The sequence below is a fragment of the Zerene cesonia genome, chromosome 7 (genome assembly GCF_012273895.1).
Source record: "Zerene cesonia ecotype Mississippi chromosome 7, Zerene_cesonia_1.1, whole genome shotgun sequence".
Taxonomy (NCBI): Eukaryota; Metazoa; Arthropoda; class Insecta; order Lepidoptera; family Pieridae; genus Zerene; species Zerene cesonia.
The window spans coordinates 3,034,708-3,051,668 of record NC_052108.1 but is presented as its reverse complement, the minus strand read 5'-3'; the positions used below and the strand labels follow the sequence as shown (position 1 = coordinate 3,051,668).

The window sequence follows — 16,961 nt, the reverse complement described above, 5'->3', positions numbered from 1 at the left end:
GATGAAATATAATTATTTATTGGAAATTAGTTCACATGTTGTGGGTGTCCATTTCGTTTATAATCCATTAAAATCGCAATAATTATCGAAGATGGTAACAACAAGGATAGTCATAATTTATTTGCCCTCACTTATGAATATATTTTGACATTAATTAATAATTTCGAAATGTATACGTCAATTAATGCAGGTTATAAGGTATGGAACATTGATTCCTTCGGTATTTTCTTATTAAATATGATTACAAACTAATCAATACATTATAATAACAATAAAAAATGTTAAATATAATAATCTTTATCGGCTAAGAATTAACTTATTACTGCATTAATAAATATAAAATAATAATACATTTACCATCAGAAATGGCTAAATAAATGATTCAAATATTAAATGAAATGAAAAAAAAAGCATTAATTGATTGGTTTTTATTAACATTTTATAAATAGTTTGCGTGCGTTAAATAAATATTAATACATAACGTATATCGCCTTAAGCCTAGAAAAATAAAAATTAAAACTATCGCTAACAACTTTTGTGTGAAGTAGCCATCAGCTACTAACAATCACGTTTGAAATATTAAAAATGGAGCCCAAAATGGATGCTATTTTCATGTGAAATTGAATAGTTACAAACATTCCCAATAACCGGGGCCCATTGCAAAAAAATACACGTTCATAATAAAGTAATGTAAAATCACTAAGGCTGCATTTTTGTCAATGGACACAGAAAAAAAAAAATCAAAAATGATACAACTTTAAAGCCTTTTATTGCGTTTGTAGCAATCTTTTATTGTGTGTTTGAATGTTAATTCCTGATACTAATTAATACTTATGTCTTTATAATATACTAGCTGCACCCGGCAAACGCTGTTCTGCCTTACTCTTATCATTCAGGGGTATGAAAAATAGATGTTGGCCGATTCTCATAGATACCGGATAAGCACAAAAAATTTCATCAAAATCGGTCAAGCCGTTTCGGAGGAGTATGGCAACGAAAACTGTGACACGAGAATTTTATATATTAGATTTTGTTTCAGTTACAACCCGTTTTTCGTTACAACGCGATTTCCCTAGTCAGAACTAGTTGTAAATAACGCTTTTGTTTCAACTAGTACTAACTAGGGTAAACCAGAATACAGAATATAATGTATTTTCTAGTTGTAACGTTTATTATTATGATGCCCAACGATTAGGGAGCGTCCATAAATTACGTGAGACATTTTCAGAATTTTTTGACTCCCCCGCCCTCCTATTGGGATTTCGTAAGATTTTCCTCAACTCTCTCCCCCCTCCCCAAATCTCACGTGAGATTTTTTGAAATATATTATGACTATGAACCCATTGGATTTAAGAAAGGAAAAGAAAAAATCATCCGTACGCGGGATTTAAAAGGATAAATAACGAATACTAATACATCAAGTTTTGACATACGTAAATTTTTCTAGAATTTTTTTTACTTTAACTAAACTTTATTTTCACGGTTTTCTGTTAAAAAAAATACGTGATATTTATTAAAACCCCCCCCTCTCCCCCAAATGAGATTTGGGAAGATTTTACTTGACCCCCTCCCTCCCTTAAACACCTCACGTAATTTATGGACGCCCCCTTACCTATAGTTTTAAATACTTTTGCAATTCATATCGATCAATCGTTGTTGTTTGTATCTGTTATTATTACAACTTCTTTTCTTTGTTATTTTAATGTATTTTGCACTTTACAGGGACCCACGGCAATACCAATGAATCATATAACCCGATAATATCACTATTTCATTATTATTATTTCATGTGTTAGTGACATGACAATTGTTTCTCCCCCCCCCCCCTCATATTTTCTATAGCCGACGTTAGCGATACCATCCGTCCATCTACAACGCGAACATAGAGTCTTGATCCTTATTGATCTGCCTGTGTCTCGCAGCCGGGGTGGGTGTGTTGTTGGTGTTGGTGTTGGTGTTGTTGCTGGTGTTGGTGTTGGTGTTGGCGGGCGGCAGCGTGTCGGCGGCGGCGGCGCGTTCCGCGAGAAACTTCTCGAAGTCGCTGCTCGTGACGCTCTCCTGCCCGCTCGCCTCCGTCGCCGCCTGAGGGGATGAGGGCAATTAATGTTGGTACCAGAGGTATAGGTACCTTAATGTTGGTACTAGACTCTAACCTAACCAAAGCATTCATTATTTACAGTTAGTTAGCCGTTTGTAGTATTAAGCTATGTATTTGCTCAAACGGTGTATAAAATTAAAACATTATTATTTCATATGTCGGTTATTAATTGTGTTTCAATATTCTGTCGGATGAATAATTTTCGGTTAAGATACAGATATCGCTTTTCATAACTTGTCAAAATTCGTTAGTTATCGAATCCTATAAAATGCCGAATCACTTCGAAGCGAGGTGCATTCGTACGAATTGTATCTTGATGTTCAAACGTTGATAATAATGTTCGGTCTAACTACCCTCACTTTGTTAATAGTCTTCGTGACTGACTAGGATTTAATATCAATTGAGCAGTTGTTTGCTTTTATCATAGTAATGAAGAAAACACGGTGCACGACATCAATAAAAGTATTTGGGAGTATATATATAATAAATGCGCGGTACATGCGTGGGTATTTACTGTACTGTCATATAGAAAAATGAAAAGTTGTGAGTGAAGACTTAAAAGGGTTTTCCCCATCGCGTCCAGTGTATTGAACATTATAATAAAACTATACATCTAACTACACTGAAACAATCGCTTCTATCGCCGTTGTGTGAGGTTTAATAGAGGAAAAACAACTAAAACATATAAAAATACGTTAAATCAACTATTAAAAAACTCTTAATTTTCTGAATTGTGAGATTTTCTTACTCTTTTGCTTTTAATTGTTTCAGAGTAAATGAATACAGGAAAAATAATAATAAAATTTTCCCAACACCAACACCTTTTTAGCTGTATATCGTTATGAAGCAAATTTAAAAATTTCAAGTGTTATCATTTATGTAAGTGCCTAGAGTGCGCCAAAATAAAAAAAAAATAATAAAAAAAAAAAACATCAAAATAAAGCAAAATTCACCTTTTCTTGTTCTAACCAAGCGGATATCTCATCGATTTCTCTTTGATCCATTCCCGAGGGCTGTTGAAAAATTTATATACATATATAAGAAACAAATTAAAAATGAGAAGAAATCATAAGTACCAAGCAAATTTTATAAAGAAAGAAATAATAATTAAACAATTCAATCAAAAAGAAAAAATAAACAATAATCTTATGCTATCCTTCCGCGCCAACTATACATATTAGGAGGTGAGACAGAAAAGGTATCGCAATCTTCTGTCCCTTTCTAATTGAGATACAGCTGGATGACGGGTCTATTATATCATTAACTCTAAGCGATAAAATATAAATTCATTATAATTTTTTTATACTATTTAAGTACATATTTTACTTACAAGCGCTTGTGCTTGAGTGGGTCTAGTGCTGGCGGCGGTTGCCAATCCAGCTGTTGCTTGTTCCTCTAAATTATCCGCGTAACTGCTGCCCCTGGAAGTTTTATTTTTATAATAAATTTATAGGAAAAAAGAAACTATGTAAACCATGTAGATATCAGTATTAGCTGAGTGGACATTTCGATACAAGCTACACTAATATTTTTATTTTTTTTTTAATCTACAAAAATATTTACAAAACTGTAGGTTCACTGAATGACAGGCTATATATGTATATGTGTACCGCTTGCAAAGTCGAAGCGAAAAGCTAGTATTTTATATAAAAACCCAACACATGTAAAAAAAGAAATACAATTTTATTAAAGTTAAAATAACCGTATTTATCTTTTAGACCATAACTTGTTTTTTAGCCTGTATTCCATTGACACTAACATAAATAACTAATAAAATTGTATAATAGATAATTCTCCATTTTATGCAAAAATATCATTTTTGTTATTAACAAAATTACTTTTTTATATAATAATTTTTAAACGAAAAAACTTTAGCAATGTTCATACCCAGTTTTAGCCGTTTCGTAGGTGACGTTGCGCGACTGGGCAAACATATCGAACTCGTCCTTAGAGCCGCTCGGAGACTTTTCTTCGTGGTTATCTTTGACACCTGAATTTCAGAAAAACATTTAAATGAGAAATTTTGAAAGAATAGAAAAAATTTGATCACGAGGCGGGATTCGAACCCGCATCTTTTTGCCAAACCGCAGCAACGCCTTGCCTCTCGGCCACCCGTGATCCCGCCACAGTAATTGAATTTCTTCCATTCTTTCGGTTTTATGTTTTTCTTTCTATTCTTTCAAAAATTTCCATTGATAAAGCATTTCAATGTTATAAAAAAAATTACATTTAAATTAATTTTTTAATAAGTCAACAATGTTGAATTAAAAAAAAGATAACTCACTCAATTTAGCGATATCGGGAACGTCGTCGCTAAGGTCGATCAAGGCATCCTCGTCTTGTTTTGGGGCTGAAATAAAGTGGCAATTATGTAATGGTCGAAAGAATATTTATTCGCTTATTGTATTTTATTGCATACTAGCCGTCTGTCCCGGCCTCGCCCGTGGTACATAAATTTAACGGTTTCACTTCGGTAGATTACAATATAGCGAAGAAGAATGAGTCAAATTGCAATCATAATGATACGGTTCACAATCTATCGATTGTTTACAATCTCGCTAGATATATTGTAATCTAACGATCTTTACAATCTAACGGTGACACATACATAGCCTATAATAACCTTCTGCAATAAATGGGTTATGTAACACCGAAATAAATTTTCAAAATCGGACCAGTAGTTCCCGAGATTAATGCGTTCAAACAAACAAACTCGTCAGATTTATAATATTATGAAGTACAGATTCGAAGTTTTACGAAACAACTCCCATACAAAACTCACGTGATACGGTTCCGGGGACTCCCATTGCGGCCCCCAAAATGGCTGACGGTGTTGCGCCGCCTGTCGCTGCGTTCCTGTAAACAAATTAAATATATTTCATTAAAAATTGGCCAGATTTACCGGAAACTTGAAATATTCCTTTCATATTAGATGCGTAGAAATATTTCTTATCTTCAGGTGATGATAATGATGGTGATAATGATGATGACGACGATGGCAGGTCGCAGCAGCAGGCCGAGATTGGCGGTTGGTGGGTGTTTGGGTGTGGTTGTGATTGGGTCAACCCGCACTTAGCCAGCGTGGTGGATTATGGCCTGAACCCTTAAAGCAGTGGGAACATATATGGGCTGATGATGATGATGATGTATGTGGTTGGGTCGGCGTGTGTGTGCGTGTGTGTGTGTGTGTGCGTGTGTGTGCGTGTGTGTGTGCGTGTGTGTGTGTGTGTGTGTGTGCGTGTGTGTGTGTGTGTGTGTGTGCGTGCGTGTGTGTGTGCGTGTGTGTGCGTGCGTGTGTGTGTGCGTGTGTGTGTGCGCTCACCGGTTGCTGGTGAAGCGCGCGTGGCGCAGCAGCAGGTTGTGCAGCTGGTCGTTGGTGAGCAGCAGCGCGGCGGTGAGCGGGCACTCGTCGGCCACGCGCCCCGCCAGCTCCGCCACGCGCGCCTGCATCGCGCGCAGCGTCTCCGCCAGCTCCTGCGCACGCGCAGCCCCGCATATACCACATGCCTTTTACACTTCCCTACCGGTATGTCAAATGGGACATGTGACGTTCGTCTGTCTGTTCGTCTTGTCACCTCTATCGAGGCTTTTTCATGAGAACCGTGATAGTTGGACAGTTAAAATTTTCAGTAATGATATATTTCTGTTGCCACTATATCCAAAAAATATACTTAAAATTGTAGTATAAACAAGCTGTTGTCGTAAATTGGATGGATGGACAATTTTTTTTTTGCAATTGCTCTTTAGCTTATTTGTAGCGAAGCCCGAGTTCGCAAACCCAATTCGCACTTGACGGATCCTCTAGCAAATTTTCACTCACGTCATCCATACGTGTTTAGGTACTCTATGGAGCTTTTTAAAATTACAGTGCGTTTATTGACACTTTGCAGGCTTAAGGCCTCCACAAATATTCATGGACGGTTGTAGCGCTTATACTACCACCAGACGTCCCCCCCCATAAGTTGACATCATGACCCCAGTATGGTTGCCTCTTCGCAGGTGGGAATGGAGAAGCGGTACATACATCGAGCAGCTGTATGTCGGAGTCGTGGTGGTGCGCGTAGGGCTGCGCGGTGAGCTCGTTGAGCATGTCGCTCATGACGCCCATGTTGCCCTCCACCACCGCCAGGTCCGCTCGCAGCTTCGCCGTCTGGCTCTCGGTGAGCGTCACCTGATCGATGACCACATATATACGTGGAATTATTATTATTATCCTCCACTACACGTATGTGGGAGTCGAGCATGCTTCGGCACGAATTGGGCCAGCTCGCACCGGGGTACCACACCCCTCCAGACTTTCGTGGTGGAGGCTCATATCTTTTTCCTTACCCTTCCCAGTCTTTTTCTATATTCTTTCAAAGTGATGTTACGTTATCATGAAATAGTTTCGGTGCGATTTTTAAATGTGAAAATATATGAGGTTTTAACGTTTATCTTTTATAATAATATTAAAAAAAATATTTACTATCTAATTAGAAAAATGTTTTTGATAAATTTAAAAATTCTATATACGTTTTTACATATTTTATGTTCTAAATAATTGTGTTGAATGACGATTATTTTCGTTCTATGGTCACACTTTCTAAAAAAACTCTACTGCAGGGTCAATCGAGCGTGACAGTGCTATTTTTGATAAAAACGAAAGTTGTTTCAAACTTCCTGCAACATTTCATTTTCAATCTATCTACTGATCGATTTCTTCTTTATGGGCATTTTCTAACAAAAAAACATGAAACACAGAATACTTATTCTGATCAGTACTTTGAACCCTACCTGACTCAGTCGATTCATGACACCTGTTTATTAGCTAAAATAATTAAAGAATGTTTATTTTTTCAGCAAGAAACATTGCCACATCTTACCGTTCCCGTATTATTTTCGAGTGGAATCCGATTAGGCGAGGTTTGCGGCAACACAGAGCGTTGCGGCGAACCAACCACCGGCTCAACGCTGTCCGGTACGCTCTGAAAATATTTATGCTCTGTGAAGATAGAGGCTAGACCTAAATAATATGTAATAATATGTGTTGCAGTTGCGTACAGGTTTTAATTTGGAATAGTGTTGATAAGAATAAAAAAACACAAGTTGAAACACTATTGAAAATAATGTGTTTCGAGATTGGGAATAAAAATAGGGAACTAGAGTTTAGTTCTATCAAGTCAATGTGCGATATTAAGGGTTATTGAGGCAGACATAATATATTTATATCCTACAGGTTTATAGTGCATATATTAGATTATATTTAGACTCAAACATACACCATATTACGCTGATTATGTAGTTTATAAAAAAATCGTTAGCTGTAAAAAGTTAGAGAATACAAACTACGAAAATTATACCGTAGAATGAAGAGTGTTTACTTGAATTTGTACAAAATCTCCATTCCTTTACATGCAACGTGCGACGAACATTAGGTAGGTACTAAGTTGACCTCTCCCGCCACAGTTAGCGTATCAAATAACAAGGTGTCACAGATTAAACAGAGGCCATACTACCGGGTGTCAAATGTCACGTGTATACTCTAGGCAATTGTTTTAACCGCTGCTTGAAATAATAGGCTATAAGTATTATGGGCTTTGTATTTTTGTAAAAAAAAAACTTAATCTAAACACAATAAGGGCTAAATTTCAGTACACTCTCTACTTACTCTCTGGGGTGTAAATATAGGTGCCATTGCGTCCAAATCGGTCATCGGGAACTCAACACCTTTAGTCCGTAATTCATTGTACACTTGAACTACACCCTACAATAGAAAAATCTTTATAAAATATATGAAACTATCTATAATAATGTGTAACCAAATATCAGGGTGGATATCTGAAATGCTACGTATGTATGCTACGTAGTTGTTCTTTAAATTATGTATAAATTGATTGAATAAAATCCTCCTTTACCCCACAAAAGCGGGCAGCACATTCGTAGAGGCACTGCCTTTGCGAATGTTCATTGGCGGTGGTGATCGCTTACCATCAGGCGAACCACAAGATCAGTTACCCGCTATGACATTAACAAAAAAATCGAGGATTAACACAATATATACCCAGCGGAGTTTTGAATATATATTTCAAAGGATCCTGGAATATTTTATAACGACCTAATTCTTCAAATGTCTTCGTAACACTAGTTTGTATTTTAGTTAAAAGGTGACGACTCTGATTTAAGAAGGAAAACAAGTTATATCACTAAAATCAATATGGAAAAAATAATACTATAATTATACCAACGGACTTTGATTTTATCAATGTTATCGATGAAATTTACAAGATTCGATGATTCAAATACGCTTCTCGGTTCGACTGGAGCGAGACGTTTTTTCATTGTTAGTTTTATCGTTATATAATGTAATATTATTGCGATTCGCCTTATTCTTATCACTTATTTTTGGTGATCGAGCAATCCTTGTACTCAAGTTAACCACACTACTATATACACAGGCAGTTTCTACAAAAAAGACCAATCACCGATGTCAGAAGTCAGACCACTCCATATTTTGAAATGCGACAAAATCCAAATGACAACAATTTCCTATCAAACACAAAAATAATCACGTCAATCCGTTAAAAACCTATAATATAAATCCCATTAAAATAACCATACGGAGACGAATAATACAATCAAATAACATAGAAATCATAAAACGCAGTAAATAAAAATACCAATTGAGAACCCCTTTCGTTTTTGGGAAAGACGATTGAAAATTTTATTTCTTCTCGTTTATCACACGCACTTAAGTAAAGGATTAATTAAATATTAATTAATTAGTTATCAGTTATAGACATAATATGATAGCTATTACAGTACATCCGCTTTAATTACGTTTTAACACATTCAAATTAACATATTATAATACGCATTAATTCGATAACAGCTTAATAATGGTAAAATAAAGCAAGACAAGATTTTTTCATACGAAAGATATTTTATTACTTTATAGAGCCAAATATATCTACGATACTAAACTAGCTCAATGCTGTATTTTCTCTCAGCTTGTAGAATTTAATTTGACTAAAACATGTGCTACTTCACATGAGACTCAAGTATACACGATCAGTACTTAATAAAAAACGTGTTAAGCAAATTAATTGAGTTTGATTGAGATTAAATGTACGAATACATAAACTGTGATATCTATATTATTAGATCTATATATATAAAATTCTCGTGTCACAGTTTTCGTTGCCATACTCCTCCGAAACGGCTTGACCGATTCCTCTGAAATTTGGTAAGCATATTGGGTAGGTCTGAGAATCGGCCAACATCTATTTTTTATCCCGATATTCCTACGGGATACGGACTTACGCGGGTGAAACCGCGGGGCGCAGCTAGTAATAATATAAAAGTTTGTTTGTACGCTTTATTCTCAAGAACTACTGGACCGATTTCAAACATTCTTTCACCGCTAGATATCTACAACGTACGTGATTTTTGAGTAGACTTTGTATGATATTATGATAAGCAGGATAAATAAATAAATATAACACGGTCGAAGCTCGGGCAGACCGCTACTTTATTTTATAGTAGTTACGCCCCGCGGTTTCACCTGCGTAAGTCCGTATCCCGTAGGAATATCGGGATAAAAATAGTCTATATGTTATTTCAATCGTCCAGCTGTCTACGTACCAAATTTCATTGCAATCGGTTCAGTAGTTTTCGTGTGAAAGAGTAACAAATATACACACATTGTTACAAACTTTCGCATTTCAAATATTAGTAGGATTAGTAGGATTGTGCACGTCACTTGATTCGGCACTGCCGAATTTAATTTCAAGGAATTTAAAAACTATATAAAAAAAAAAACGTATTCACGTAGGACTTCTAGAAACAAATGCGAAACTCAAATGTAATCCAATCCACATTGTGCGAACAAACTAGGTCGGATATCATGCAACAATGTAAGTTTATTTGCGTGGAAGACCTACAAGATTGAACACTGAGTACTGACCTATTATAATTTATCTTCTCATACACCTATACTATTGTACCTAATAATATATTCGCTAATAAATTTACTTTCGAACCACAAATAAGAAATATGATGACAATTATTGTTATGTTTTTTTTGGATATTTTTTTGTTGTTTAAATGAATTATATCCTTTTCCCATTGGCCCATATCCTTTTCCTTACCCTTCCCAGTCCCTTCCTTTCTTCCTCTCATCAATCCTTTCCTAATCCCTTCCCAATTAAAGTCGGCAATCCATTTGTAGAGGCGAAAGGTCTGCAATTGACCTTACGCCTCTCCAAATGTTCATGGGCGGTGGTAGCGCTTACCATCAGGCGACCCACCAGCTCCATTGCCGACTATGACATAAAAAAAAAAAAAAAAAAAAAAAAAAGAATTTTCTCTTGTATTTAATTATCCTAACTTGTACAATTTCAAGTGATATGTAGGCATGCTATTTGTTTGATAAATTTGTTTAAATAATTTTTATAATCATAACATCAGTACAAACTTTTTGTATGTATTGAGGGAGACACCACCGCCAATACGAAACAATGCTTAACAGGTTGGTTATTCATTTATTTTGATTGTTTCTTTTTATGTCAATAAACATATTTTTACGAAAAAAATAAATAAATTGATAGCAATGTAATACATCCAAGGAAAATACTGTTTTCCTTGGATGTATTACGTAATTTACACAGATATATAATATACAATAAATAAAAAGTACACACAAACCTGCAGTTCAGGCTGGTTCTGGAAAGCGTCCGCCCAGCACTGTATAAGACTGAGGACCTTCTCCTGTACCACTGTTGGTGGGTCATTTTTGGGGCCAATTAATTTTACCTGTCGAAGAAATTATTTCTTTCATATGAGTATGTTAGTAAGCAATATTGTTTTAATTAACATGTGTAAAACACATTACAAGGAGTTAAAATATTATTATTTTCTTTCATACAAAATTAATAATGTATATCCTATTGAGTATTGCATAAATCTTCAATGAATATATATTTTTTGATCAATCTCTAACTTGCATGCCAATACAAAAATAATCCATAGATTGGTTATTGGCAAGCTTTTCTCGGAAAATCGATTTCTAGAACAATCTATAGATGCCACTTTTGGATGGATAGTACAAAATTAGTCACCCATTAAACTAGTTTTTATATTATACAATATTACAACATATGTCGTTTTATTCTCTAGTTATACATATATAGTTTAACATGTTCAATTATTATTAATGTTAAACTTTTTCTTTGCCCTACACAAAGTGTTGAAACATATTACACATTATATACAATATGTTATTCTTGTATGTAAATGAACCAGTTTGTGTGCTGGCAACAGGCTGTAGAATGTTATATTCATTATCTGAGATGACATCATAAAATTATAATCATATTCTATTACATTTATACTTATTTAGCGAAGAGATATTGAATAAACAGTATTATTTGTATATTGACCTTTTCATCTCATGTGACTGATATAAAGTTGATAGTAATTAATGCATGTTTATTTAATTAAAAATACCTTGCACCTCAGGTATTTGTTAAAACATACTGTAATAAATATATACATTTTTAAGAGAAAGCAGCTTGGGTCTTATTTATTGGGATACAGAATCTATATTAATAATATAAAGCTAAAGGTTTATTTGTTTTAAAATGCTAATCTTGGGAACTACTAATTTCAAGAAATCTTTTACCATTGAATATTGGTAATATCTGGCTATATAATTCAAGGGGCATAGCCAAGGTGGTGGTGATGGTGGTGGTTTTTATACGCCATTTGAATACAATATCAACAATGTTTGATTATAACAATTTTGTTTAATATAATGTATGACTATGATAATGTAGTTGATTTTAAATATTACAGAAAAAAAATTCAAACAAAGAGTTGTGTGAATATTTGAATGAAATAAGTAATAATGATATTGCATAATCTACACTAATATCATAAAGAGGAAGAATTTGTAGTTTTTATTGGTTTGTTTGTAATGGTTAAACTCAAAAACTACTGGAATGATTTCTTAAATTCTTTCACCATAAGAAAACTGCAACTTCACTGAGTGCTATATATATGTACCACGCGCATAGCTGGGGAAAATTAATAGTTTAAACATAAAACTACTAATCATTTGTACTATTTAACTTGCCGAATACATTTTCTGTCAAGAGTAATCACATACAGCATGTGAATGACACTTTATCAGATAAGATTTGTTTATATTGTAAATATTTTGTGGATTTTTATTTTAGTCATAATTCAAATGTACAATACGATTATTAAACTTAATCAAATAAATTTGTATTTAAAAAAGTATAGTATAAAACAAATATACATGCAATTATTATACACTTATCTACAATATTAACATGTTTTGTAATGATACCATTTAATATTTGAAGTTGTTGTCATATATGTCTACAGATTAATAAATGACATTTTTCTTTATATTACATCATATCAAATATTCTAAGACTCTCAGTTATGGTCAAGGTGAGATATAATTAGCATTAGTCTACTTTAAATGTTGCCTACTTACTTATCAGTGGTAAATACTTTAATTGTCAAGGGCATATCAATTTGTTCAACTCACCAGCTCGGATATGAATTCTTTGTTGCAAACCAAGATGTGGAAGGGTTTTCCACAATTCTTTACAGAACTCTCTAGTACAGTCAGTGTGTACATTACTATGGTGTAGTTTTTTCCTGCACTTTGTGTTAGTCTTTTTCTTATCGCCTTTATTGCATCCTTAGGCCCATCTGTACTACTATTAATAATATCACAAATTTCCATGTTAAGAGCCCAATTCTCTGAAGGAAGGGAGCCATCAGTAGCTTGTTCTGAAAAACACAATCATGTAAACTTTTGGACATTTTGTAGAGGTTATTAATCCAGGATTTTTTATGGATCGGTTTAATCGATTTCAGGGGAACAAAGAAATTATGATATTTGATATTAAATGCGCAACAACTTAAAAATGTCATTAGAAATACCTATTTAAGTCACAATACATTCTATTTACCTATTTTTTGACCAACCGGCGTAGCAAAAGGGTTTCCTACTCCAAAGAAAGACATTTTTGTTCTTTATTTAATTATTCTTCTATTTATCAATATTTTTCACCGATTTCACTTGTCACTTTGTCATAATTTCATTATCGCGCAAACGTCAAGTAAATGACGTTCCGCTACACAAAATTGTGATACATTTAGGTTTTGATTTTTATGTATCTATATAAAATTTTAAAATATGTGTATAATATGATCATAATTAACGTTTAATATTTGAATATTATTACAATTATTTACTCAGTATTTGGTTTCGTAATCATAAAAATGCTATACAATTTCATTATCTGTGATTTCCAATTATGGCGGTAAATTTTAAAATGATAAAGTTATAGAGGTAGTAAACAGTAATTATTACTCGATCGAATCGTTATAAAGTGATAAGGTACGTCATGATTTCTCATATTCATGGACGTAAGCAGTGATACGATTCAATTTGGTATCCTAGTAACGGCGTTAGCCTTAAATCTTAATTGACGTAAATGTTTTCATTTCTATGACAAGACAATAATTATTGCTTAAACCAAAACGCTTGCACTAATCGACACTGATCAAAAATGACTGAAAAAAAATCTTTAAATAGTTTAATCATACACCCTGCTATTGAGCCAGGAGTTATTGACAATGCAATGCTCACCAGATGCATCCTCGAATACGGTAAGTGAAATTTTTAAAGAATAGAAAAAATTTGATCACGTGGCGGGATTCCACGGGATCACGGGTACCCGAGAGTTAAATTGGTTTAATACTTAGTAATTTATATATATTGCTATATTGTGTCTGAAAAACAGCCAAGTACCGAAGGCCATAAACGTTGTTTATGGTGGTAATTTGCTCTTTAATTGATTACTAGAGGTCCGCCCGGGCTTGGCCCGTGGTACGTATATTGCCTATAGCCTTTCTAAATAAATGGGCTATCTAACATTGAAGGAATTTTTTAAATCGAACTAGTAGTTCATGAGATTAGTGAACAAACAAAAAAACTCTTCAGCTTTATAATATTAGTATAGATTCGTATAGATTACTTCAGCATTTACTTTTTGTCTAGGTCCAACCGAAGAAGCAGGAAGACTTTTTGCTGAAGAAGGTGTTCATTTAGACGAAGCACCTATAGTACGATTAGAGTTTCAAAATATCTTGAGAATAGATCATTTATGGATGCTGAAATCATTGAGAAAATTAACGTTAGCTCACAACTTAATTGAAAAAATAGAAAACCTGGAGCAACTTACTGGTTTAAATGAACTAGACTTATCATTCAATAAAATAGAAAAGATTGAAAATTTAGAAGAATTAGTCAATTTGGAGGTTCTTACTCTATTCCATAATAGAATACGAAAGTTGGAAAATATGGAGACGTTGGAGAATCTATTGGTTTTTAGTATTGGCGATAATTTGATTGAAGATTATAAAGAGGTCAGATTTGTTACAGTTTATGTATTTTTCCTATCTGTCATACATGTTACTATCATTTCATATAAAATTACCAATAAATATACAAAACTTCTCCAAAATACGTTACAGGTTCTTAGATAATATCAGTATTTTTTACATTAGGCAGCTACTCCGTAAATACTAGTTGATGATTTAATCAATGTATTTGTATATAGATGTCTTACCTTCGAAGATTTCGCAAACTCCGCTCGGTCAGTTTCAAAGGCAACCCGTGCTGTGATGATCCAATGACCAATCAGTTTTTGAAGTCAGCCCTAACAAGAGTTACGTATCTCGATTATAAACTAATTACAGAAGAAGAGAGAGAAGCTGGCCAAGCTATATTTCGGTAAAATAATAATAAATATTCATTGTTGGAAGTTTTATTCGTCCCCGGAATACTTTAGGATTTTCTAGAATATATTGAAAAATGTTATAACCCATTTACATACATTATAGCAAAGTACAACTCGGTACCAACTTATCACACATAATATTGCATTGCTCATATATTTCACTATTCAACGGAACTACAAGTAGTGGATAAGCTAATAGTGCGCTAAATAGTAATCAAGATGGCTTGGATGGCTTTTGACATTAAGGTTATTATACAAAAGGTCTATTTTAGCGGTCTCCTCCGTAAGTTGGACGAAGCAGACGAGAAATCGGAAAAGGCACGAATAGCCAAAGAGGAGTACGATGCTAAAGTGAAATTCTACGCGTTGTCGTTCGTGGAGTATTTGAGTGGGCCGGAGTTGATAGAGTCCATGTTTGAGAAGGACCCGGATGGTGCATTACTATTGAAAATAGGAGGGGAACTTATTGGATTTTATGAACAGTAGGTATTTTTCTGTAGCTTCACCTCATATCACCGAGCCTCGATATCGAATTCCTTCTCTTTCAGTTTTATGTACCTAGCATAAAGTTTATTAAAAAATATATGCGACTCTTATTCGAATTACATGCATATTCCCTATTTATTAAACAAACGTGTTATAATAATCGGTTGTTATTAATAATTAAGATACAAAGAACAATACGTAGAAACGATGGCGGGATTAGTGGATTTTGCCCAAGGGGCATATAACGCGAGGCAGCACGAAATAAAACTCTTTAAAGACCTCGTGGATAACGCATTGGAAGAAAGCGTTAAGAAGAGTAAGCAGTAAGTGTATTATATAATGGTTATTATACAAGATTTTCAGTATCTTTAAAACCATATCTTACTTGGTAAGACAAAGAAAATATTTTCTTTCACTTTCTCCTTTGTCTAGTGGTAAACATTAAAAAAAAATCTTGAATCAGTATTGAATGAAGTTATTAGTTGAATTAATTAGGTAGTGGAAATAGTATAATAATTATGTGCCTAGGGTGGTAGAAGAATTTGAATTGAAGAAGAAACCGTTAGTTGAACAAATGAACGAAATAATCAGCAAAGTGACAGCCAAGCAAGCGACCATAGAGCAAGTGGAACCAAACGTTATAGACGCGGGAGAGGCGTTCAATGATCTTGTCTATGATCTGTGGAAGAAACTTATGTCCATTGAGATGCAATTGTACGAACGCTGCGAGGTATATGGATTTTGCTTTGAAAAATATAGCTTTAAAGTGAATTTGCACCTTCTTCCAACACTGTTTTAAGCTGTTACTGTAACTGTTTCTAATAAATAAATAACAATTCACCAACCATTTTAACGATTTTTATTTTCAACATAAAATGAAAAACATTGCAGGAATCCAGAGTACAATTCTCAGTGAACATGACGGAAATGATAACGAAGCTTCTAGAAGTATCTCGCAACGCATTCGGTGCTTGGAGAGAACATGAGGGCATTTGGTCCATGAGACAGTTTGAAACTCTGTCGAAACTCTTGGGCAATAAAGTTATGTTGGGAGATGCACCGCCTGAATTGTTTGAGGTATTTTTTTTTATACTGTACCTAAAGTATAAACGATCCTCAGAATATGAATTACTAGCTGCGAAAGTTTATAAGGATGTGTGTGTGTTTGTTGCTCTTTCACGCAAAAACTACTAAACCAATTGCAATGAAATTTGGTATGTAGATAGCTGGAGAACTGGAATAACATACAGGCAACTTTTTATCTCTATATTGTTACGGGATACGGACTTACCCGGTTGAAACCGCGGGACGCAGCTAGTAATTAATAAATGGAAGCATTTAGAATAAATAATCTGCATTTTGTGATTAGATTTCTTTAATGTAAAAAATTATAGGTAATTTGTATGAATTCAACCTTCAACGGATTGCCTAAAAAAGGTTTTTCTGTGATTTCATAATTTTATATTTTTTTTTAATTCAAGGTGATGATGGACAGGGATGCAATGATGAATCTCGTAGCGCAATCGTCCGATAACCACATGAGGTTTATAGACGCT

General features: G+C 34.2%; 2 protein-coding genes across 2 annotated transcripts in view; one reads left to right on the top strand and one right to left on the bottom strand.

The window, feature by feature from the left end:
• Positions 1-1,690: 1,690 nt before the first annotated feature.
• Positions 1,691-13,222, bottom strand: LOC119840788 (TOM1-like protein 2). The gene is made up of 13 exons (XM_038367530.1): positions 13,084-13,222; positions 12,654-12,901; positions 10,781-10,888; positions 7,746-7,841; positions 6,961-7,062; positions 6,123-6,269; positions 5,421-5,572; positions 4,881-4,954; positions 4,383-4,448; positions 3,986-4,088; positions 3,429-3,519; positions 3,052-3,111; positions 1,691-2,082 (listed from the first exon to the last, which is right to left on the bottom strand). The coding sequence occupies exons 1-13, from the start codon at positions 13,136-13,138 to the stop codon at positions 1,870-1,872; spliced, it is 1,515 nt and encodes a 504-aa protein (XP_038223458.1). The 5' UTR covers positions 13,139-13,222; the 3' UTR covers positions 1,691-1,869.
• A 464-nt stretch (positions 13,223-13,686) lies between these two features.
• The window catches only part of LOC119828200 (dynein regulatory complex subunit 3-like), a 4,386-nt gene continuing 1,111 nt past the window's right edge, over positions 13,687-16,961 (top strand). The window contains exons 1-8 of the mRNA XM_038350300.1: positions 13,687-13,786; positions 14,178-14,545; positions 14,740-14,912; positions 15,192-15,401; positions 15,588-15,728; positions 15,934-16,135; positions 16,297-16,482; positions 16,887-16,958. Coding sequence (XP_038206228.1) covers positions 13,687-13,786; positions 14,178-14,545; positions 14,740-14,912; positions 15,192-15,401; positions 15,588-15,728; positions 15,934-16,135; positions 16,297-16,482; positions 16,887-16,958 — 1,452 coding nt within the window. The remainder of the gene's footprint in view (positions 13,787-14,177; positions 14,546-14,739; positions 14,913-15,191; positions 15,402-15,587; positions 15,729-15,933; positions 16,136-16,296; positions 16,483-16,886; positions 16,959-16,961) is intronic.